Genomic DNA, 23,497 nt, shown 5'->3' with positions numbered 1-23,497 from the left:
GGAGTCTGCGTCTCTCATCATCATCACGGTGGCTAGATGTTAACGACCTCGCCTGGTACGCAGGAGGTCGTGGGTCCAATCACGACCCTGACGCCTGCTGCTGCTGCTGTAGAATTGGAGTCTGCGTCTCTCATCATCATCACGGTGGCTATGAGATGTTAACGACCTCGCCTGGTACACAGGAGGTCGTGGGTCCAATCACGACCCTGACGCCTGCTGCTGCTGCTGTAGATTTGGAGTCTGCGTCTCTCATCATCATCACGGTGGCTATGAGATGTTGACTACCTCGCCTGGTACGCAGGAGGTCGTGGGTTCAATCACGACTCTGACGCCTGCTGCTGCTGCTGTATATTTGGAGTTTGCGGTGTCTCTCTCTCTCTCCCCGTGGCGGATTTTTCCCTCAACGTTTATAATCAACATCGCGTGTTTAAGTTTCCACATGATAAGCCACTCTGTTGAGCTGTCATTTGCGGTCAGGTCACGTCTGTGGCTCAGTGGGCCTTACCTGGTAAAAAAAAAAATTAAAATTTTGTTTAGTTAGATCGCACGGTCGTGTAAGGTGGGGTAAAGCGTGGTTGCTTCCACCTCTTCTAAGACTTCTGGCCACTGTGGAAGAAGTAGGGAAAATATACCCTCTACGCTGACGACAGTGGTGGTAAAACAAAATAAAAAACGGTCGAGTAGTTTTAGTTTATAGCTTTACGCGCGCGGTCGGGCGACCGTGGAACGCTTTCGATGGCGATCTGCGCGCCTCCACCGCCCAGGGCTCGTTCCGGTGCGGGCCGTGCAAGGACGGCTACGTGGGGAACCAGACGGTGGGATGCAAGCCCACGCGGGCCTGCCCCAACGGCATCAAGAACCCCTGCAACGTCAACGCCCACTGCATCGTGGAGCGCGATGGGGAGATCACCTGCGTGGTACCACCTGCTGCCCGACCAGTGCCGGATTAAGCTAGTGCGGGGGTCCGTAGCATATGTTATAAAAGGGACCTTAATTTAAAAAAAACGTTCATATTTTAAAAAAAAAATTTACTTGCACAGTAAATGTTAGTGTCTTTTTTTCATTTGCTACAAAGCCAGATAATACGACAAATCGCTGAACCTTAAAACACCCAGTCGTTCATAAAAGTTGAAGGCGGTATAGTACTATGGTAATAGAGCAAGTGCACAATCGCTGAACCGGAATTGATAGCTTGAAAGCATTTAGCGCGGGGCCCTTGAAAGTGCTGGGGCCCGTAGCTACTACTACATGTGTAGCTACTACTACTACATGTGTAGTAGTAGTAGCTACTTTTGCTACGAGGATAATCCGGCACTGTGCCTGACCCAAAGCGTCCACCGCAGCGCCACGAATCCTTGAGCCGTTGTATCCAATAGGCCATAGGAGCAACCGTGCCTCGGGCTTGCGAAAACTGAAAGGCCTACGGAAAAAACAAACATTTCACCATGTTTTTTGTTTGTTTGCATGATTAGAAATGGAAGAAAGATGTCATCTTGAATAAACATACAGTTTATATATAGCAATGATAGGCACAGTGTATATACAAAGAGGCAGTCATGTCAATGACAATCAGTTGTTGTTTTTTTCATAATGTGAGAAAAATTTACTTTTCAAGATTTTTTTTCATTGCAAAATTAGCAAGAACATCTTCAAATGGTGTTTTTTCGCACAACCTCATTCGCAATAGAGAGTAGTAACATGGGGAAGCAGTACCAACTGCGGGAAGTTATCACTGAAGGCCTCGAAAACGCAAGTGCCTGCGGCCTACGAGAACCTTCATCTGGCCCTGCTACGGCCACCCTCATCTATGACCTCTCGTGCGTTTCGCTTAACGCTCCCGCGTCTCCCACAGTGCAACGTGGGCTGGGCTGGCGATGGCTTAATGTGCGGCCCGGACACGGACATCGACGGAGTTCCTGACGAGAGACTCCAGTGCAGAGACGCCAACTGCAGGAAGGTGAGGTTCAGCCGACCCCTCCCCCCTCTCACCCCCGCGCCCTGCCTGTTCCTTCACCGTCCCCTCTCACCACCCTGTCTCCGCGTGCCGACGGCGAGTCCCAAGCATTCCGCTGAGGCTGGCGGCACTTTGTTGGCGGCACGAGCGCTCCGTGCGGGACGAGGTGCCCACGTGCCGGCCTGTATGTCACAGCGCGTGTTGTCCACTCGGCCTCGAACGAGTACCTGGCGCGGTGTGTAAACATCGCCGCTGTGGTTGTTGGTCACCCACCCCCTCGTGCGCTGTGCAGGCTTTCATAGGCGCTACTCGCTAACAGCAACGGTCTGTTCAGGTTATACAGGGATGGGTGGGGGGGGGTCTTTGTGCTGTGTTTGTACGTAGCAGCTTCTCCCCGTCTGCTCTTGCAGGACAACTGCAAATTCACTCCCAACTCTGGGCAAGAGGATGTGGACAACGACGGGATTGGGGATCAGTGCGACGAAGACGCCGATGGAGATGGCATTTTCAACCTGGAGGTTCGGGTCCTTTCTCTTTGTAACAAATCGCCGTGAGCTTGGCGGAGAAGGTCGCCAAGAATGTTGTGAATGAGACGCAGGGGTCTCGGTTTGCAACAAACAAAATTCAGCTAATATACACAGAGCTCTTGTCTGCTGTGGCAGAAGATGTTCCACTAAGGTTGGCCAATAACCACCACCTCTAACATTTCCACACACCGGCAACACCATCATTACCACCATCACAATCACACTACCAACACGCCATCATTACCACCATCACCAACGCCACTACCACCAACACAACCAAGACCACCTCTCCAACACCACCTCTCCAACACCGCGGCCTGTCACCACAACCATCCTACCGTCACCAACGTCACCGATAACCTCACGATCACATCGCCGACGCGTCGGCTTAACGGGCGTCCCGTACGTTGCTCTGCATGGGGCCCCCTAAGAGTTCGGGGCGACGCAGGGAGTACCTAGCGCAACGGGCAAAACCAAAACCAAACCGACCGTGAAGAGTCTCCACTTGCGGCGTGAGACTCACCTCGTCGCCGGGGACTCCTGTCTTGCCGTCCCGCCCGCGCGCGCGCAAAAAATTAGGACAACTGCCGGCTGGTGCCGAACAAGCAGCAGAAGAACTCGGACGAGGACGTGTACGGGGACGCCTGCGACAACTGCATGACGCTGGCCAACAACGACCAGAGGGACACGGACAGCGACGGGGAGGGCGACTTCTGCGACAACGACATGGACGGAGACGGTGATGGCCTCGCTTGACGCGCCGCCGCGCTCGTACAAACATTCGGAGGGAGCGCCGGCTCCCATCGTTCGCCGAACCATTATTCGATCCTGCAAGATCTGACACCGTGTCCGTCCGGTGCTCGCCGAGCTGCCATTGGCTTCCGGTTGCCGAACGAATACGTTATAAGGTCGCACTCATTACACACAAAGTGCTTGCCGCAAATGACCCACAATACCTCGCCGATCTCGTCAAGCAGCATAAACCACCATCACGCAAACTCCGGCCATCCTCGCAGCAGAGGCTTGTGGCTTACCATGGAGCAAAGACGGTGGTCACCGCATCATCACGTGGCGCTTTCAGATGCGCTTCTGCAGCCGTCTGGAACGCTCTTTCGATATTAGGAAGCCACTGGAGCTATGCACTTTTAAATCTAGATTGAAAATATATTTTTTAGAACTGCTTTTTGAGTTTAGTTTGTTGTCCTTCGCCCGCACCTCCGATTAGCACAGTTGGCTACGTACGCTGCGAAAGATGTTCAACATATATAGGTACATTTTGTACATTTGGTAGTCGTGCCACCCTTACAGTGCAAGGCTACCATCACAAAGGGGGCGACGTTACTGGGTGTAATCCCAATTGAGTAATCTGTGAGTAGCTCTGTCAACACCATAGCTCATAATGATGTAACGGAGATTAGTTTAACACGTAGGCTTTCGCGACCAATATCATCCATAATAGAGGGTTTTTTGGGTTTGATCGCGTAAATATATAAATGTGTCGTTAAAACCCGCCACCACCCGACACAGCCAACTAGTAAGGGTTGTCACGTGAGCAGAACGTGGCCAATTCGTCACTAGTACAGCACACCGGTGTGTTCGAGAGCCAAGCCACAACATTTTCAATCTGAGTACGCCAGTAATTACAACTAGCTTCATTAGGCGACAGCCAGGTTTGTGGAGAAGTCTTACTGTTTCGTTCCTTATATAGAGGCGTAGATGTGGTGACCACCATTCTGCACTCTTGCACAATGTGGGAGGGGGGATTACTCCAGCACACCGGTGGTGCTGTACTAGTGACGAATTGGCACGTTTTGTTTACGTGACAACCCTTACTAGTTGGCTGTGTCGGGTGGTGACGGGTTTTAACGGCACATTTACGCGATCTAACCCAAAAAACCTCTGTTATGGAAGGAGATTATTTACGTACCGCCCTCTCCTGGCAAACAAGGGTGTTGCACACAAAAGTAATGAAATCGACAAATGAGAGATCGGTAAAAACCATAACGGTCGCAATAGAGAATTGTGACAATTAATTACGGCTGCAAGAGGAGAGGAGCGGGCGGATGGGTGGGTGGGTGGTGGGGGCAAGTGGGGACATTTACCGTGGACCTAACATCCGGAGGGGGGGGGGTTCAGAAAAGGCCGAGAGGGCCTCAAAAGGGGGCCTCACCTGCTATTTTGGCCCAGGCATCCAAAAAAAAGTTTCGGTGGCCATGCAATCCATCGAGTCGCTGGAGGGTGGGGGGGGGGCGACCAAGCCGCCCCCCCCCGGCCACCCCAGAGGAAGTCTGCTGTTCCTCCAGCGGCGTCAGCGTTGGCCCCCCTAAGAGCGGCGTTTGACGATGGGCGTCTCATGCAGGGATCGCCAACATCCTCGACAACTGCCCGCGGGTGCCGAACCCGAGGCAGGCGGACAGGGACTCGGACGGCGTGGGCGACGCGTGCGACAGCTGCCCCGAGATCAGCAACCCCTCCCAGGTGCGAGCCTCCGGATTCTCGAGTGAGCGAGTCTTCTTTCTTCCTCTCGTGTGGCGGGTGTAGCAGATGCAGAGCGACGGCCACAATTTCACATCCAGGTTGGTCAAGCACAGATAACCGCGTCGGGAGCAGCGGAGCGCATCGCTCTAACGTCTGTGCAGCGAGTGACGGGTGGCCTAACTGTAGCGGTGAGCGGTGGTGGACCAACTACGTGTGGACTTCTTTCGCACCGTACGTAGCTAAGCGCGCTAACGGGAGGTGCGGGGGGAGGGCAACAAAGTAGACACAAACTACGGGGCTGACACGGACTACAGGGAGGAGTGAGCGATGGACTAAATGAGCGAGTGAGTAGCGGACTAACTGAACGTGTGGCGGTGAACAATGTTCTGGGACGAGTCATGGTGAGCTGAGCAAATGAGTGCTGGACTGAATATGTGCGAGACGGACTACCCGAGTGAGTGGTGTGGTGGAGGTGGACGCACTTTGGGAGCGATTGAGTGGTGATGGACTAACTGCAGGTAAACTGTGCACAGTCCAACAAGCAACAGTGACTGAAAAGCGCGTAGAGTGGCCCCTAGCAAGCGCGGTAAATGATTACCGTTACTCAATCATGCTGCGTCTGGTTGTTGTGTGTCTAACATTGTTGTATTGACTCTTTTTGTTTCAGTCTGACATTGACAACGATCTGGTCGGTGACACATGTGACACCAACGTGGACAGGTAAAGATTTGTCTGAATTGTTCATTATTAACCCTCTCCCGTTCCGAGACGTCTGCAAATTGCAGGGTGAGCGTCCCGTTCACCGGTGAACCCCGGGAATGCGCAAACGGCTCAGCGTTAACTTTATTTAGAGGTGTAGCGCCATTGTTTTTAAAGACATTGCAGTCGTCGCAGATAATTGTAGAGAACCGACCGCACTCTACAATAGCTGGTGGAAAACGGTGCCACGGGCCCACCCGTATGCCCTTGTGGGAGCCTCGGTACCGATACAGTTATTTAATTTCTTCTTCCAGTTCCATTTCTACGACGTACACGTACGTCATCGGAACGGGAAGGGGTTAACATTTTTAAGCAAACCACTCTACCGTCAAATCCCTTTTTTCCCCGATGAGGAAAGAGGAGGCACTGGAGACAATGACTTTGATTTGTCATTGATACCTAGGGCAGGATGCAAAAAAATCCAGCACTCCACAACGAGTTAAACTACAAAAGTGCACAGAAGAACCACAACATTCTAATCTCGCGTGAAGATATACAATTCAAGCTGGTACAGAAAAAACTGAATGCACTTCAACCGTTTGAAAGAATTAAAACAAAATAGTGACAACAGATCTAAATTATTTTCACTATGATTGTCTGGCACTTAGATGGAGTGATGGAATAATTGTGTTGAAATCATCTCGTGTGCAGCAGGTGCCATGTGGGATTGTAAGGTAACATGTTGAGGGTTTTGGAAGGCTTTATTCCAGCAGTGGAAAGATCATGGCTGCTGATGATTATAGCTGATGCTGCTGCTGATGATGATAATGACGACGAGGTGATTCGAGTCCTCGACTCACAATACGAAAGATGTAATTTCACAATCCCAGTCGATTGTCTAACCAGCTCATCATCGTTCATTCAGAGTCGATAAAATCAATACCACAATGTGAGAAGTCGGGCACGGTCACCCCTTGGTTCAGGGCTGCCAGTGGAGGTGACCGCTACCCCCTGAGCATTTGAGCAGGGAGACGATTTGGCTGAAGTTTTAATCTGGTGTCTCGATAAGACTTTCTCTTGGCACGGGGTGTGAGAGCAACATTTAATCATCACATCAGTTAGGTCTCCCGTGCGTTATCCAGTTGAACCGCTACAACTGGGAGAAAAAAAAAATACATCATAGAGCTAATTATTTGCATGACGTCTGACGTTTCGCTCCACGTTGTTGGGAGCTTCTTCAGGATTTTTTTTTGTTGCACAAAGCTCCCAGCCCGCTGAGCGAAACGTCGGACATCGTGCCAAACCGACACGTAGCGGCGCTACCAGAAATCACACCAGGGAGCCACGCACGGCGGCACAACCGCGAAAACCTACGCAGTCGTAACTGCCATCAGTTATTACCGCCCCTTAAACGCAACCAAAGCTTATGGATTAATAAGAAATAAATGATACTCTTGTAAAAAAATAACAAGGTGTTTCATGACAACACCCCCTATTTTGTCAAACGCATTCATTTATAAATCTCGAAACTGTGCAGATGTCAAATTGTTTTTTTTATTATTATTATTCTTGGTTCTTTCGGTAAAGTCACGTAGAAGGGAAACAATAAAATAACAAAAATCTAAAACAATAACATTCTCACGACGTTTCGACTGCAACACAAGCAATCATCATCAAGTGTGACAACCACAGCAGGTGACATTAGCTGCCAATATTTACCAATAAAATGCACTTCAAGCCCGGGTTGCCACCTCTCCTGAGTTTGGCCTGGACAACCCAGGAATTGACGTCTGTCTTCGGGGGCGCAGGAATTGATTTGTACCGAACTCTGGTGGCGGCAACGTGTCGTAACGTTATTCCAGCACACTGAACGGCATTGGTCGTCCTTAGGCTAATTGTGCTGACCCATTGCACCAGGCCGGGCAGCATCACGTTGCGGTAGCTGTGCTGATATTTCAAACTGTGGTGATCGCGGGGGCTAAGTGATCCGTAGGTAACAAAAAAAACTGTGAAGCGTGCTAAGAATCGTGGAGAAGCTCGGAATGGCATCGAGAGACAGAAAAGAGGAGCACGCGGTTTCAATAGCCTACGCAACCTAAAACGCCATAACTCAATCTGTAAATCAAAGTAGAAGGGATGTTACGGCTGATGGGGTTACAAATAGTGGCAGCTGAGGAATAGAAGGCAGTTGAGAGAACGCGTCTACCAGGGAGATGGAACGATTAAAGCAACTCGTCGTTTGCGGGTGCCATGCGGATTGCTTTTAGAGATGGCGGCGACTTAGGAAGGCCTTTGTGCAGCAGTGGATAGATTGTCGCTGGCGATGTGGTGGTGCCAATAAAAAAAATATCATTAAAATGCACGCACATACACTCACTTGCACTCTTGGCTAACTCGAAGCTCGTAAAAATGCCTGGGAGACTTTTACACAATACCGTTTTGGGCTGGAAACATTTCAATGTGTGTCCCAGGGGGCCAAGTGGAGAAAAAAAACATACATTTGTTATTCTTACACCAGCGGGGAGAACATCACGAGGTTAATGAGGTTAAAACAATAATTGGCTACATCCTGACAAAATGGCAATGAATGAGAGGGAACCATTTGCCACATCCGAGGGGTGAAATCCAGGACCAGGAGTTTTCAAAACTCACAACACGATCACCCCCCATGAAGAAGTGGCACATTCCATTCCTAATTACTAACATGCGCGCGCTGTCATAGTATATTGCTGCAGGGCATGCGAGTGTGGGCAGGGATTGTGGAATGCTTCGGTTTACAAACGCGGTGTTTAAGTGTGGGGAATTCTTCACTTTCCTCTGCTTGCTACACCACTGCTAGATGAGGGCCTTCCTGTACCGTTCGGATCATGTATTTTTTTTTACCATACTTCGCCACGCTGGTTTGGTGAAGACGTGCGAGCGTAAAAGTACAGCACAGCAATTGATTTTTTTCCGCGCTTTCCACCACGTCGCACCTGCTGTGCGTGCTGGTCACCCATCCAAGCACTATCCAGGCTTAACTTTGCTTAGCTTCCGGAGATCTGATGAGATTTAATCGATAAAATTGCAATCCCTTTATAGAATTGAAAAATATATATTCCACACTGGTTCAGACGTCTTGAGAGGACCTACAGCTTCGCCCCACTCCACGCGACTTGTCGATCGACAAACCGCGGTGTACCCACTTACACTCACTTGTACCGCTGCGTGGACAGAGACGGGGAGGTTTTATGGACCTTGCCCCATGGTTTCCACGGACGTGCAGCTAAGATAAAACCAGCTTTGCAAGACCAACGTGTTTGCATGTTGAACTTCTTTCGCACCGTACGTAGCCAACCGTGCTAATTGGCGTTGTCGGGGGGGGGGAGGGGGGGAAAGGGGAAGGATAACAAACTAAACGTAAAGCAGATTTAAAGAAATGAGTTTTCAATCTAAATTTTTAAGTGCACAGGAAGAGCGTTCCAGATGGCCGCAGCACATCTGAAAGCGCCATTCGATGCAGCGACCGTCTCCGTTCGACAGCGAGCCAAAAGCCGCTGCTGCGGGGATGGCCGGAGTTCGCGTGATGATGATTTAGTCTCCTTGACGACTTTGCTCCTTGATCATTAAATGACGGCAGCGTCCCTCGGGACTAACGTTCTACCTCGTCTGTCTAGCGCCATACAGAGACGCCACAAGGCCATGATGAGAGCGTACCCATTTATGATCGTTGAGGTTCGTAAAAGTTTTGTTTTTTTAGGAAAAATTTTAGTTCCCCCAATCCATTGCATTAAAATTGTGCGTTGGCCGTCACGTCACGTGATCAATAATCCATGAGGAAATTCCCGCGGAGCGGTCGTAACCCCGCGCGCCCGAACGAACGACTTTGTCGCGGCACTTTCTCCTGCAATTTTTTTTTTTCAAGTGGCGTTGTCGTTGTTCGCACGCTAGGGGCCGCACGTTCCAACGTTGCTCTCTCCGCTGCGAGTTTGTTGCGTAACAGAACCGACCTTTACCGCATTTTGTAATTCTCAAGAGCTGGAATTTAGCCAAATTAGGTGCAGAACCAAATGCTGGTGACCAGGCTGAGACCGTCAACCCACCACACGTGAGAACAGGCGGCCAGGTGGCTCAGTGACAGCGAGCGGCTCACGAATGGGAAGGTTACAAGTTCAAATACTGGTTGGAAGTTGGCTGCCAGAGTCAGTAAAATAGGTACCAATTTTTGGGTAAGCCAACAGTGGTTGTCATATGGATAGACTCGCCCCCCCCCCGCTATAGGAATGTGGAATTGACATCACCGGCTCTGCAGGGCTGTAAACAGACAGGACATGAGCACCAATGCCTCGGTGCTCACGTGAGCATGAAATCGCGTTCACTTTGACCCTAACCATGGCCGGTAGTTGAACCACGGTCGATAGAAGTGCGGAGCGGGAGGAAAGGGGCAGCAAAGACAGAGTGGGGAGCTGGCGCTTGACACGGCTCGCACAAACCACCCAACTCGACGTTGCCCGGGCACGGCTGGCCTCTTGACCCCAACGCGCCTGCTCTGCTGAACGCGTGCGTCGCGTCTCTCTCCCCCCCACCCCCCAACAGCGACGGCGACGGAACCCAGGACACGCGGGACAACTGCCCGACGACTCCCAACAGCTCGCAGCTCGACACGGACCACGACGGCATGGGCGACGAGTGCGACGACGACGACGACAACGACGGCATCCCCGACTACCTCTCGCCCGGCCCCGACAACTGCCGCCTCGTCGCCAACCCCAAGCAGGTCGACTCGGACGGTGAGGCGGCGGTGGGAAGTGGTGGCGCAAGCGGTGCCCTCCCCCCCCCCCACCCCCCACCGGCACAGCGTGGGCGCGCTTCAATTGCGGACGCCGGGATCCAGTCGCCGGCCGCGAAGGGCACACTGGCTGGGAAACGATTCCGCCATGACCCGCCCCTAGGTCGACGCGGCCTTAATTGAGTACCTGGCGCCGCGTGTGATAACGTCGCCACTGGGGGAGACGCCGGCGCGTGGTTACGGTGCTGGCCTCGTCGCAACGTCAAGCGCCGTACAGCCTTGTTTGGTCGCACTTTTACGCGATGAATCATTTGAGGGTGGCCACGCCTGACATCGGCACTCCGCGCGGCCCGGTTCTCGCGTGTTGGCTAGCTCTCGAGAGCGCAGCACGTTGCCTCGCTGCTGAGACAGGAGACAAAGGCGATGTTTGTGTTTGATCATTTCCTTCGCTCGCAGAGTGCGGTCGGCGTCACTGCGCTCGGTGGAAGTGGTAAAAATCTGATTCCTGCAGTCAGCCCCAGGCTCGTGGCATTTTGCTGCGTTGCCAACCGCGTTGCCAATAAACCGCAGGCAAACGGGCTACCAATTGTCTGCGGGGTTGTTGTTTTTTTTTATCGAACTATGCACTTATTCCACGCGGCGAATTGTGCCGGACACTAAACAAATCTTGCAGAATGGATCTTACATAATTTCCCCGTCGAAAAAACGTTATATTATATTGCATGTCAAAGCCTTCTTTGACTCTAAACTATTATTACTGCTACTACTATGCAAAGAACGAATACAGCCCAAGTTGAACACTGTTGTCACACATTCTTTGGGTCTTTCCATAAAGTCACGTACAGTAGATAGGTTCAAAGAAAATAAACAAAAACTACGACTTTACCGAAAGACCCAAAGAATATGAATTCCTGCAGTCACGAAAGCTTTAAGTCAACTGTCACATCTGAGGGTAGAGCACCCAGTTCCTACCCCACAATTTTGATTGTGCTGTTTGTTACCGGACACATGGCTTTTCGGGCCATTGGAGATTTGTGGCCTGTGCTCGGAGACTGTGATAAAAAAATATATATTTTTTAAATGCTATAATTCCACAAAAGTGCCAAATCAATCTTTACGCAAGCGTGGCCCAGAGTTTTTAATATCCAGGATTGAACTGCAGCCGTTCGGAAGCGTCTCGTGTCGATCACTACAATCGGCAGTGGCGTGCAATGTCACGGACTCGCTGACTGCATGGCAGTGATTACCTTGTACAATGAACAAGCCTGAACGTGACACTTTGAGTCGTTCGGTAACAAAAAAACTCACAATAATCAGGCAGCTGGGAAGGCTCGCTGAAGATGTTTCTCCTGTCGCTCTTAGCATATTATATTTCCTTTGTTTGGCTTTTGATATTGGCATTTCCACGGAATAATAACATTTACACCTTTGCCTAAGACAATTATTGCGGGTAAATAGATTTTTTAAATGTTCACGAATATAATCACAGGCATTTTATTGGAATTCGTGGAATAGGGGTACAGAGGAATATTTCCCTTGAAGTTTATATTACTAATCACTAGGTTGTCAGAAGTATAAGATGCAATTTCACTGATATGAACCTGTGATAATATTTCTTAAATAATTTGCTGCAAACTAAATGCATTTATGGGAGAGAGAACTACGTCAGGGTGAGCAAATAAAATGTTTGGTCTTGGGGGAGATATTTTAAATTACAAAGTATTTTTGTGGGTCTAATTTAATTTCTAAAGAACCTACGATTGAATATAAAACCACTGAGAAATAAACTTTTTAGAAACTTGCCTAACAATCAATAAATTTGGCATAAGCCAAACGAATGGGCCCTATCACGTGGAAACTGACTTCTCTGTGGCAGCATCACGGTCCACATTTGCAAAACTTTAAATGGTAACAACAACAAAAAATGCACTCGCATATTGCTAAATTGGAAGACACAGAGCATCCGTGGTTTCGTATTGCGAACAACAACAAACACCTATCAGGACCCTTCAGAAAAAGAGTCTTGAAACTCCTCAGTGAGGCCTTCCTGGGTGAGCATGCAGTAATAATAGTGAAGACAATGTGTCTCATTTATTTGTTTTGGTGCCATTTCTTAATTTGTTTATTAATTTGTGATTTTGCTTGGTAGTAGTAGGGTGTTCATTTGATTGGTAGTGGCTGTATATGGGATTAATTAATGTATCGTAGTCCCTCGGTTAACGGTGACATTGGCTAACAGTTTTTCGGTTAACGTTTCGCCTCCCATAGGACCCCGTGGCCTTCGGCGAACGTTAACATTGTGACTAACGGTAACGTGTTTACGTTATGCACACAGACGCAAATTTTGGCCAATCCGAGCGCTCGTAAGTCATGCCCTCAGCCAATCAGCGACGCCCATTTATGAGCGTTTAGACCTCGACTGCCTTTGTTGTGAATGCTTTTAACCTCTTTAATGCCTGTATTCGATTAACAGTTATTTCGGTTAACAGTAGTTTTCGTGGAACGGATTAAAAATGTTAACCGAGGGACTACTGGACAAGCGTTATGACATGCTATTAGCATGAATGACCGTTTATAAAATGGAAGTGTTATTATTATTATTGTTGTTAAGTGGCTCTGGGCCCTATGAAATGAAGCAGTTTTTCAGACGTGGCCCACAGGGGGCAATCGGTTCACCACTCTTATTCTCGAGATCCCTGCATGTACTGAAGGTTCGGCCTCGTCGTCTCGAGGGGTACTGATGGTACGGCATGGCCAACGCGTGTTGGGCCCCCCCCCTCCCCTACCCCTTTCCGGGTAGGCGACGGAGTGGGCGACATCTGCGAGGGCGACTTCGACAACGACCGCGTGATCGACCGCATCGACGTGTGCCCGGAGAACGCCGAGGTCACCATGACCGACTTCCGCGCCTACCAGACGGTGGTGCTCGACCCCGAGGGCGACGCGCAGATCGACCCACACTGGGTAGTGCTCAACCAGGTGGGGCGACTCTCCGTTCGCGCGCGGAGCGGAAAAAACCGACCAGGCGGCCACGCGCTTTTCTCCCACTCGTGCCAGCGGTGGGCAAAACATCGATCGCGGCCCACGGGAGGAGGTTGGCAAGAGATTGTTGTTATTTTCGGTGGATCTCAAGATGAATCGGAACAGATATTTTTTTTATCGTGACGAGCTGATGGCTAATCAGCTCGGTGGCAACTTCGTCAGCCACGACTGGATGAAGGGGTCACGGACCATGCTTCTGTGCGGACTGGTGAAGAGGAGGCCCAGGACCGGTTCAGATATCGCACGCAGCTGAAATTAGCCACGGCTGGGGAATCGAACACGGGTGGCCAAATTTGTCAGAATCAGAATATGAATTCATACTGGAGGAATCCGATAAGCCACAAAGCTCTTTTTCACAGATGTCCAGTCGTTAACATAAAAATCCCCAACGAGTAATTCGTACGTTAAAAAATCATAATGACGTTTACCAATAGATGACGCTAGTACTTTGTACTCTATATAGGGGTAATTGTTGGTCACAGTTTTTTCTGGTGGCTTGCGGAACCCGGTAAGTTCTACCAGAATGGGTCACAGTGCTCGGTGGTATTGGCCATCGCCGGGTTATGCTGACTTGGAATTATATCTTCACACGTTGCCTTATGTTGGTGTCGCCGAGTAGTGGATACTTTGCACTGAAAACCCTGAGCATTACAAATATGCCCGTGTGTGGCTCGAACGGCCGAATGAAGGGGAAGAAGTACAAACGCACCACGTCCATCGTTACCACCGCACTGTGTCTTTGCTCGCATTTAGGGGCACGGGCCCTTATTTTGGAACGTCGCCTGAAACGTTTGCCCTACCGCCTTCTTCACTGAAGACCTGGCTATCACAAGTGACAGCCCAACAAAGTGGCTTATCATCACTTGGAAATTTATTGCGGCCGAATACTCTTAAGCGCATGATTCTAAATGTGGAGGGAAAAACCGGAAGACCCAGAGAAAAATCCACGTGACCACGGGGAGAGAGACACCGCAGACTCTAAACAGGCGTCAAGGTCTGGATTTAATCCATGACCTCCTGTGAGCAGGAGAGGAGTGAGTGAGTGCAGTAGCATCTTTGCAGCTGGAGGTTATCGGAGCACGTGGCAGGTTTCCACGGCATAGCGGGGGGGGGGGGGGGGGGCAAGTGTCAATGTCCCACAGCTTGATAAGTCACGTGACAATGTGTCATGCAAGAGCAATGGCGAGCAGAAGCTCGCCTCGGGTTACCGCCGTGACCGTGTCGCAAGTAAAAACACGAACGCTTCCCCTCGGAACTATTTCGCCGCTCGTCGTGAGCTGGGGCTTCAGTACGTTTACCCCTGTAGGCTTTGTTGTGTAAAGGTAGAAGCGCAGCCCTGCAATTGCTCGCTCGCCACTGCCGGCGGAAGGGCCTACGCTAGCTGGAGCTCTCGAGAGAATGTTCATCCCCATTGACTCGACCACACTGGCTGCAAGCGTAAGGCCAGCGTTGGTAATACGTGAAACGACCCCAGATATTCACACGACACGTGAATAAAGACCGCTCCACGTTCCCATGTCAGGGCCCATGTGCCCTTGCTGTTTTGTTGCTGCTCTAAATCTAGTGTCTCCCTTATAAGAGGGTGCTCTGTTCTCAGTTGGCCTTACATCATCATCATCAGCCGTGTTCGATCCACCTGAACAGGAATCAAGCTCCCTCCATCTCTTTGCTTGACATCCTCTCGGGCGTCAATTGGCTCTTATCTGGTTGCAAAGGTTATCTGTCCAATGCAAGACGCACGCTCAAAATCACACTGAGAGACGGACGGTGAAACTTATTGATTGGAGAACGTACACATATCATTATATCGCACAGACTTAAGGAAAGTAAGTGGGCTAGGAGGGCATGACGGATCGCTACATGGGGAAATGGCCGATGGGGGAGACTGGTGATGGATTGGCAGCCAAAGTGGTGAACATCAGACTAAAACTAAATTATTTTTTTATCCCACTGAGCTATACAGCTCTTCTTTCAAAACGACCTGGTCATCACAAATGAAAGCTCATTAAAGTGGCTTATCATGTGGAAATGTATAACAGCCAAATATTCTAAACGCACGTTGATTCTAAATGTGTAGGGAAAAACCGGAGGACACGGAGAAAAATCCACATGCCCACGGGGAGGGAGACGGCACAAACTCCAAATAAACAGCAGGGGTCAGGGATCGAACCCACGACCCTCTGTACACCAGGCGAGGTAGTTAACATCTCACCACCGTGGCACCCCGAACATGCCTCTAGAGTAGGACGACCGCAAAGAGGGAGCGATGGACATCAACTCACGCGTGCACGCCGAATGTGGATTGTGGCATCGTGGTACCATGAGGGATGGCAAGGGTGTGGCGGTTTTCATCCAGCAGTGGCTCGAACATGCCTAGCAATGATAATTGTCTGCTCACACTTGTGCTTCTGTCACCTGCGCAGGGCATGGAGATTGTGCAGACCATGAACAGCGACCCAGGCCTTGCTGTCGGTAAGTGATGCACGAGAGTCAAAGCGAGTTCCTGCGTCAAAAAACGGGTGGTGGAGATGTCCACATTCCTATGGCGGGAGTGAGTCTATCCATAAGGACAATCGCTTTTGACTTCCCCCGGAAAGTCGTACTCATTTGATTGACCTTGAAGGGATGATGAATTATCGTGCCAACTGGGATTTGACGTACCAGGCATATCATTTTACGCTGAATGGACTGTGGTGTTGTGTAGTCGTGGCAAGGAGTCGAACCCAGGTTGCTTGCGATCGTAGTGCAGTCAAAGCTAATACAAAAAATATAAAGATCCCCCATGTAGCCTCCGTAGATTGTTGGGGCAGGTACTGCACCTACGAAGCGAAAGGTACTGAGCACCAAAGCTGATTTCTAGACAGCAAAAGGTATTGTTGTGTCAACCACAGCATCGGTCCTCCCATCATGCCTTCGATGTCGTGTGACATTACCATGAAGATAAACATCCCCCGTGTAGCCTCAACGGACTGTTGGGGCAAGTGCTGTTAGCGAGCACCTGTGAAGGGCGGCACGGCACACGAGGGGGTGGGTGGCAGGCACCACGCACGGCCGCCTTTGTCTCCCCAGTTGCGATGTTTACACACCGCACCAGGAATTAACTTGAGGCTGAGTCGACCTAGGGGAGGCCCAACACCGCTTCCGACAATCTGTCGCCGGTGTTGGCGGTGAGCGGCAACCGATCTCGGGTCGCTGGGTTCTCGCGAACCACTGCGCCACCACTCCCACGAGTGCATGCATGACGCACACAAACTCAGCCGAGTGGAGACTACCGCACGAGTTCTTCACGGTTGTTGTTGTTGTTGTTGAGCACGATATCCAGTTCCTGAAGAAGCTCCCGGCACGTGAAGCGAAACGTCGGACACCGTGCCGAGAGACACACGGTGCAATCCGAAAACGAGTCGGAGCGCTCGAGCCATCTAAAATTGAAAACTACTTTTCATCAATTGAAAACTTCATTTCTTTAGAATTGTTTTTTGTGTTTAGTTTTGCTGTCCTTCCCCCACACCTCTGATTGGCACGGTTGGTTACGTGCTGTGCGAAAGAAGTTCAACATGCATACGAGTCAACATTGACTCGTTGGAGTACAACAATTCGTTTTACCCTTCTGAATTAATTTTCAGCATTTTGCCAAGTGGTTGAGTCTAGTCTGCTTTGATGATCATAGAGGCATGGCCTGAGCAGGTGAATTAATGAATTAATTCACAAAGTGTGGGCAACTACATTTACCAGCTGTGACCACGCTCAAAACGCAATTGACACACTGGATATTTGATCAGTGAATCCCTGCCTCTCGTCAACAGCGACATCTGTGACCACGGTGGGTGCGGCAGATCCTCTAGTAAAATATTCACGTTTAAGATAAATTGTCGCAGCTTTACAAAAGCACAAAAAGTGGTCCCCATTCGCCCGCTTGGTGCTTGGCGTCTTCAACTGGCGGGCGCGCAGGCCAGACGTGGCCTGCGAAGACTCCTGATGTGACCCACCCAGAGATAATAAGATAGTGATTGGTGAGATGAAAGAGAGAGAGAAATATATAAGCGATGGAGATGAGAGGGAGAGAGAGAGAGCTGTGGAAAACAGATAGGGATGAGTGCAATGAAAGTGAGATTAGTGTGAGAGAGATGAAAGGGTGACCCACATGGTGGTGGCTATCCACGTGGCCTGTAATCCAGCACCCTGCAGGCGACGGTGCCATGGTGGCAGGATGTTAACTACCGTGCCTGGTATACAGGAGGTCGTGGGTTCGAGCCCGACCTTGACGCCTGCTGTATATTTGGAGTGTGCATGTTTTTTTCTCACCGTGGTCGCGTTGATTTTTCTCAGGGTCCGCCGGTTCCTCACTCCACATTTAGAATCAACATGTGTTAGGCCAGTGGCGCTGTGGTGGTTAGTCCAGTGGTTAGTCCAGTGGTTCCCCAAGCCTTCCTGGACCCGCGGATCGCCGTCAACCCTCCCATTAGCACGGTTGGCTACGTACGGTGCGAAAGAAGTTCAACGTATCCAACTCTCAAAACATTTTCGGAGACCACCGTAAAACGGAGTACTCTGCAAGCATTTGGCGGACAGCATCCACGCGGTCTTGCGACCAACCGGCGGTCCTCGGACTACCCGAGGAATGTGCAGACCATATGTCATGATTAAATGAAGTCACCCACGCCTGTTTTGTGGTGATGATGATGATGATTGCGTGATTTGACATCATGTTGTTCGGCGTTGTTGAGTTGTGAATGGAGAACCACTGTGGATCGGATGTACGTTGTCTGCATGCTGAACTTCGTTCATGCTGTACGTAGCCAATCGTGCTCATCGGAGGTGCAACTACTGCCCACCCCCCCCCCCCCCCACCTCTCAACCACTCCCCCTGCTGTCCAGGTTACATCGCATTTAACGGCGTGGACTTCGAGGGCACGTTCCACGTGAACACCATCACGGACGACGACTACGCGGGCTTCATCTTCGGCTACCAGGACAGCGCCAGCTTCTACGTGGTGATGTGGAAGCAGACGGAGCAGACCTACTGGCAGGCCACGCCGTTCCGCGCCGTCGCCGAGCCGGGCCTGCAGCTCAAGGTGAGCGGCGGCATTTGGCGGTGAGCGGTGAGGAGTGAGGCAGCGCCGGGAGAGACCACCCTCGCCCATGACCGTTCCCCGCGAGGCATCTCAACGCTTGGCGATGTTGCCGCGTTGTATCATCGGAACTCCCTTGCCGGTATCAAAATATGGGAATAGGCTTTACCCCTTTCTTGCAATGAAACCAGTTGTGTTAAGATGTTAAAATACCAAACTGAAACCTTTTTGCAAGGAATCATCTCTGCATTAACCGCATATACTTGAGACAGCTTTCTTTAGAGCCGAGCCTTCAAACAGGGTTAGACCAGAGGACTGTTTTATTGCCAGAAAGGGTAAAACCTTTTCTTATATTGCTGGACTGTATTTGCCCGAGCCAATTTTTCGTTGCAGGAAATGTGTTTTTATATTTAGTATCGAGTTATATTGACGCAGCATTTGTTTTTTTAAATCTCTCCTGTAGCACAGGTCCTCCGGTTTTTCCCTCCACATTTAGAAATGTTCATTTAGAGTATTTAGCTGCTATACTTTTCCACGTGATGATAAGTCACCTTGTTGAGCTATCATTTGTGGCCGGGTGGCTATTGAAAAAGCGCTACTATATAGCTCAGTGGGCCTTACCTGGTAAAATTACAAAAATCGTTTCAAAGGTGGCCCAGCATGGTGCTGTGACCCACCTTACCCCAAGGTTATCGCCATTCCAGCCTTCATGGCTTCTCGCTGACGACACTCGCATCGACAGCCTGCATAAGGCCGCACGCTCACTCTCTCGCTCCCCGCCCCCCGCACAGGCAGTGAAGTCGAGCTCGGGCCCCGGCGAGCGGCTGCGGAACGCGCTGTGGAACACGGGCGACACGGACGACCAGGTGAAGCTGCTGTGGAAGGACCCGCGCAACGTCGGCTGGAAGGACAAGACCTCCTACCGCTGGCACCTCACGCACCGCCCGCAAGTCGGCTACATCAGGTGCGTGAGGACCGATTCCGCTTTACGAGGATGACGACGACCCCCGTTTGTTTATTCGAGCGCTCAAGCGACAGGGCGACTCGGGGCTCGCACCCGCGTGCCCCCCCCCCCCTCGCTTTGCTGGATGCAGGGCCGCCCTCCCCTCCCCCCCACAGCCGTATGGGACACGGAGAGTGGTTGCTTAAGGCGGGAGCATAGACGATTGCAGTCCGACAATGGATTTATCTTGCCCACTGCCCTCTGCTGCCCACCACGTGACCCCCGCGGCAGCCTATACCAACGTCGTGTTGTGGAGGCCGCGACGAGCCATTGCATTAGTAGGAGTAACGCCCCCCCCCCCCCCCAGTTCACTGGGCATGAAGAGGGTGTTTTTTTTCTGAAATGGTGGCTCTGCTGTGCGTGTTGCAAGACATCTGTGAGAAAGAGCTTCATAGCTCATCGGATTCCTCCAGTATAAATAAAGATCCTGATTCTGTATTCCAGCGCTGTGGAGGTGAGGGTGGTGGAAATTACAAATTCCTGCACCGCCCTCTCGTCCCTGTGGGTGGTGGGTGTCAAGTTTGCCATTTCCCAGCTTGCCCGGTTATGGCAGTACGGCTCGTGGATTCATTTCCATTCGTACTAGGTTTTCTCCGGGTACTCTCCGTTTTCCTCCCGAGTGTGCGAACACTCATTAATGGAGTTGGCCAAACATCCCAATACAGGAACGCAGAGCTTGGGCAATTGTTAGCGCCAGGTTCCGGCTGCCTTCCACGCTTCTCTGCAGTCAAATTAAATCGGTGTTGGTGCGAGATGCAATCCCACGAATGAGGCTGTGTACAGTGTGAACGACCGGTGGATAAAATGCGTTGACAGCGCCGCGTCTGACGGTTCGCGCGCAGGGTGAAGCTCTTTGAGGGGGTGACGCAGGTGGCCGACTCGGGGGTCATCATCGACACGACGATGCGGGGCGGCCGCCTCGGAGTCTTCTGCTTCTCGCAGGAGAACATCATCTGGTCCAACCTGCGCTACCGCTGCAACGGTGAGGCTCTCGCGATGGCTAGGAGATCTTGATTTGAAGCTTTCGTGACTGCAGGAATCCGTACTCTTTGGTTCTTTCGATAAAGTCACGTAGGTATAAAATAAAATAAATCACGACGTTTCGGGCGCAACACAAGCGTCCGTCATCAGGTGGGAAAGCATGGTCTGCTGCTGAGGCAGACTGTTTTAAAAAGGTTTGAAAATGGTGTAGCCCAAGGGTCATGAAGAAGTGGCCGGGGCTAGTGATGTTAATGTGAGAAATTAGCATGTAACTGTAAGAATGGAGAGCGGCTTCCTCGATGGGGGCATGGAAGTGGCTATGTTAATGTGAGATGTTAACTACCTCGCCCGGTATACAGGAGGTCGTGGGTTTAATCCCAACCCTTACGCCTCTTGCATATTTGGAGTTTGCAGTGTCTGTCTCCCCGTGGTCGCGTGGATTTTTTTTCCGGGTCCTCCAGTTTTTCCCACCACATTTAGTAACATGCATTTAGAGTGTCTGGCTGCTATACAAGGCCACAGTGCTTTCACGAATGTGTTGATATTTGTGTTTTATTATTTGTTCTTGCACGCCGCTGCCAACGCAGTGGCAGCAGCAGCACCGAATAATTTGTTTTATTACGGGAGTAGATAGGAAAAGAATGGGGCACAGGGATATTACAACAGTAAGATGCACATTTATCACGAGAGTACATTGGAATGGAACATGGTACAAGGAACTTGATTTTTTATTCATTGTTTAATGTATTACTTAGCATGCACTCATTTGCTCTGCCGTGACACATCTCACTCGATATTTTCGACAGTGAGTATTTCGCGGTGCAAACAATCTCTCCGACACTTTCATTCATGTCACATCTTCCAGGAAACCTTTTTCACAAAAGCCATTATCAAAACCAAAAGGGCACACGCACACACACACCCTTCTTGTTCTGAAAGATCTTAATAGAAACAAATATATTCCCCCATTGTAGTTCGCAACGCCGCGCGTCGAGTTTAACGTCTGATGTTTAACCATTCACGCCGACGCCAGCAGTTATCTCCAGATGACAGCGGTGCTCTTCATTCTTTTGAAGTGTTCCATTTTTTTGTTTTACTTTTGTTTGAACAGATACAATCCCATCGGACTTCGTGTCTTATCGAGCCCAGCAGGGAAGGGCTCAGGTTTAGAGAACACCGCCTCCGGCGTTCAACCCTCCCGCGGCCGTCCACTCGACCGGGCATCATCGGAGCGCAGCGTCTGGCGGTGGAAACGCAAGGCGCTCACCGCTCTCTCGTGCCACTCTCGCCTCACCGGGAGCTGCCTATGGGAGGGAGACCTCTCGTCGATAGTCTTGGAAGTGACCCAATCTTTGCGAATGTATGCAAAAGTCTATGCAGTCTGTGACAAGTCAAGAGGACTCCCCTGCTCGATTGGCCGTGCAGTGACGCTCATCTCAATTGGTCCACCACTCGTGGAATTTCCACATTCTTGTGGCAGACGACATTGCGTCAAAAGGACACCTAAATATCACAAACTTAGTGCCTGAATTCTGAAAATGTCATTCTAATGCATCCCATCTATTGCATATAGCTCATAACTCAAAAGCTGAGCAGGATTGTTCGGCCTGGATAGTTAGCACTTGGATGGATGATCACCATGCACAAAAATGTGGTTCTGGAGTCACACCATAGGAATGTGGAATTTCCATGAATGGTTCAGGCTTGCCATTGGAACTGAGTTCTGCCCAATGCTCATTTGAAGAGGGCGATAACTCTGACTTTGTGTGGCAAATTTTCATTTCGTGTAACGTTTTGTCAATCCGAGTCCACGACGAATTGCAATAGCACGCACACAAACACGCAAAACGCCGCGCCTCAGTGCTATGTTTTATCGAAAGGCAGAAATGCATTCGTCCACTCTGAGATCAGTACAGGAAAGGGCAGGGCAGACCAGCGCACGTACGGGGAACAACACGGCTTTATTTCTATTTTCCACCCCGTCCGAGGGTCTCCGGGGAAAACCAAGTTTCCCCCCGAGCGCAGGTTTTCGCAAGATAGCGGCGGCGTTATCAGAGCTGGCTTGGGAAGCTTCTCAACAGCCGCCGATGGACTTGCAAAAACCCTCCCTGTGGCTAAAAGTGTCGGTGCCGCGTGCTCCGTGTTCGCCGTGAAGCAGTCGCATCAGTGGGGCGCCGTAGTTTTGTTTTGCTGCGTAGGGTTTATCGCGCCCGTGTTTCGTTGACCCCCACTGCGTTTTCGGGTGGTGGGGGGGGCGGGTTGGTTTGTGTTCCGCGCGCTCTTTGGTTGGGCGCGATTTGTCCGACGTTCCGCTCCGCGCGCCCGCGGCTTCTCCGCTTCAGAGTCACGCGAAGAGGCCCCGCCCCGGCGCGAGGAGCGGAAAGCGCCGGAACGTCCGTGGTGCACGGCGCGAGCGGTGCAACCCGAGAGCGCGTCGGGAGAGCTCTAGGCGCTGTGGTTATTCATTTGCACAGGCTTTGACCCGTTTATGTAATGTGTGTGCAGCGTCATACAGGTGGTTAGTTGTAGCATCATTGGTTTGTTTACTGTAGTTCGCTTATTTGTTAGATTTTATGCTAAATTCACGTCTAGCGCGCAGAGAGAGAGAGAGGGGAAATATTGTTTATTTTTTTGCTCGTAGGGGCGTTATGCCACGCTGTGTTGTTTTTTTTGTGACGAAAAGTGTATAGATCGCCCACGATATATGTATACTTTGCTGTTGGTAAAACGAGGCTGAATTGCTGTTGTGTTTTCAATGTGACTCTTGTGTATTTAATTGGCATGCGGAGGGAGATTTCACCAACGTAGCCGACCTACGTACATATGGAACATTGTTGCCAGTATCAAAATGATGAAAAAATATATATAATAAGAATAGGCATTACCCTTTCTGTCAATAAAACAGGTGTTAATATGTTGAAACACCAAATACATATACCCATTGCAAGGCATCAGGTGTGCATTGGCCACACGTAC

At 50.5% G+C, this 23,497-nt stretch overlaps 1 protein-coding gene across 2 annotated transcripts in view; it reads left to right on the top strand.

Annotated features, from left to right (window-relative positions):
* The window catches only part of LOC116950614 (cartilage oligomeric matrix protein-like), a 40,584-nt gene extending 17,307 nt beyond the window's left edge, over positions 1-23,277 (top strand). For both annotated transcript variants that reach the window (XM_076073057.1, XM_032968523.2), the window contains 13 exons: positions 765-917; positions 1,853-1,957; positions 2,365-2,472; positions 3,061-3,220; positions 4,841-4,959; positions 5,627-5,679; positions 10,234-10,427; positions 13,227-13,405; positions 15,892-15,940; positions 18,344-18,540; positions 19,329-19,501; positions 20,383-20,522; positions 21,633-23,277. In XM_076073057.1, the coding sequence (XP_075929172.1) occupies positions 765-917; positions 1,853-1,957; positions 2,365-2,472; positions 3,061-3,220; positions 4,841-4,959; positions 5,627-5,679; positions 10,234-10,427; positions 13,227-13,405; positions 15,892-15,940; positions 18,344-18,540; positions 19,329-19,501; positions 20,383-20,522; positions 21,633-21,691 (1,689 nt within the window). In that variant the 3' untranslated portion in view covers positions 21,692-23,277. The remainder of the gene's footprint in view (positions 1-764; positions 918-1,852; positions 1,958-2,364; positions 2,473-3,060; positions 3,221-4,840; positions 4,960-5,626; positions 5,680-10,233; positions 10,428-13,226; positions 13,406-15,891; positions 15,941-18,343; positions 18,541-19,328; positions 19,502-20,382; positions 20,523-21,632) is intronic.
* The last annotated feature ends 220 nt before the right edge of the window (positions 23,278-23,497 follow it).

This window comes from Petromyzon marinus, chromosome 40, assembly GCF_048934315.1.
Source record: "Petromyzon marinus isolate PM22_M1 ecotype Great Lakes invasive population chromosome 40, UKy_Petmar_22M1.pri1.0, whole genome shotgun sequence".
Lineage (NCBI taxonomy): Eukaryota > Metazoa > Chordata > Hyperoartia > Petromyzontiformes > Petromyzontidae > Petromyzon > Petromyzon marinus.
This window is presented reverse-complemented; position numbering and strand designations above follow the sequence as displayed.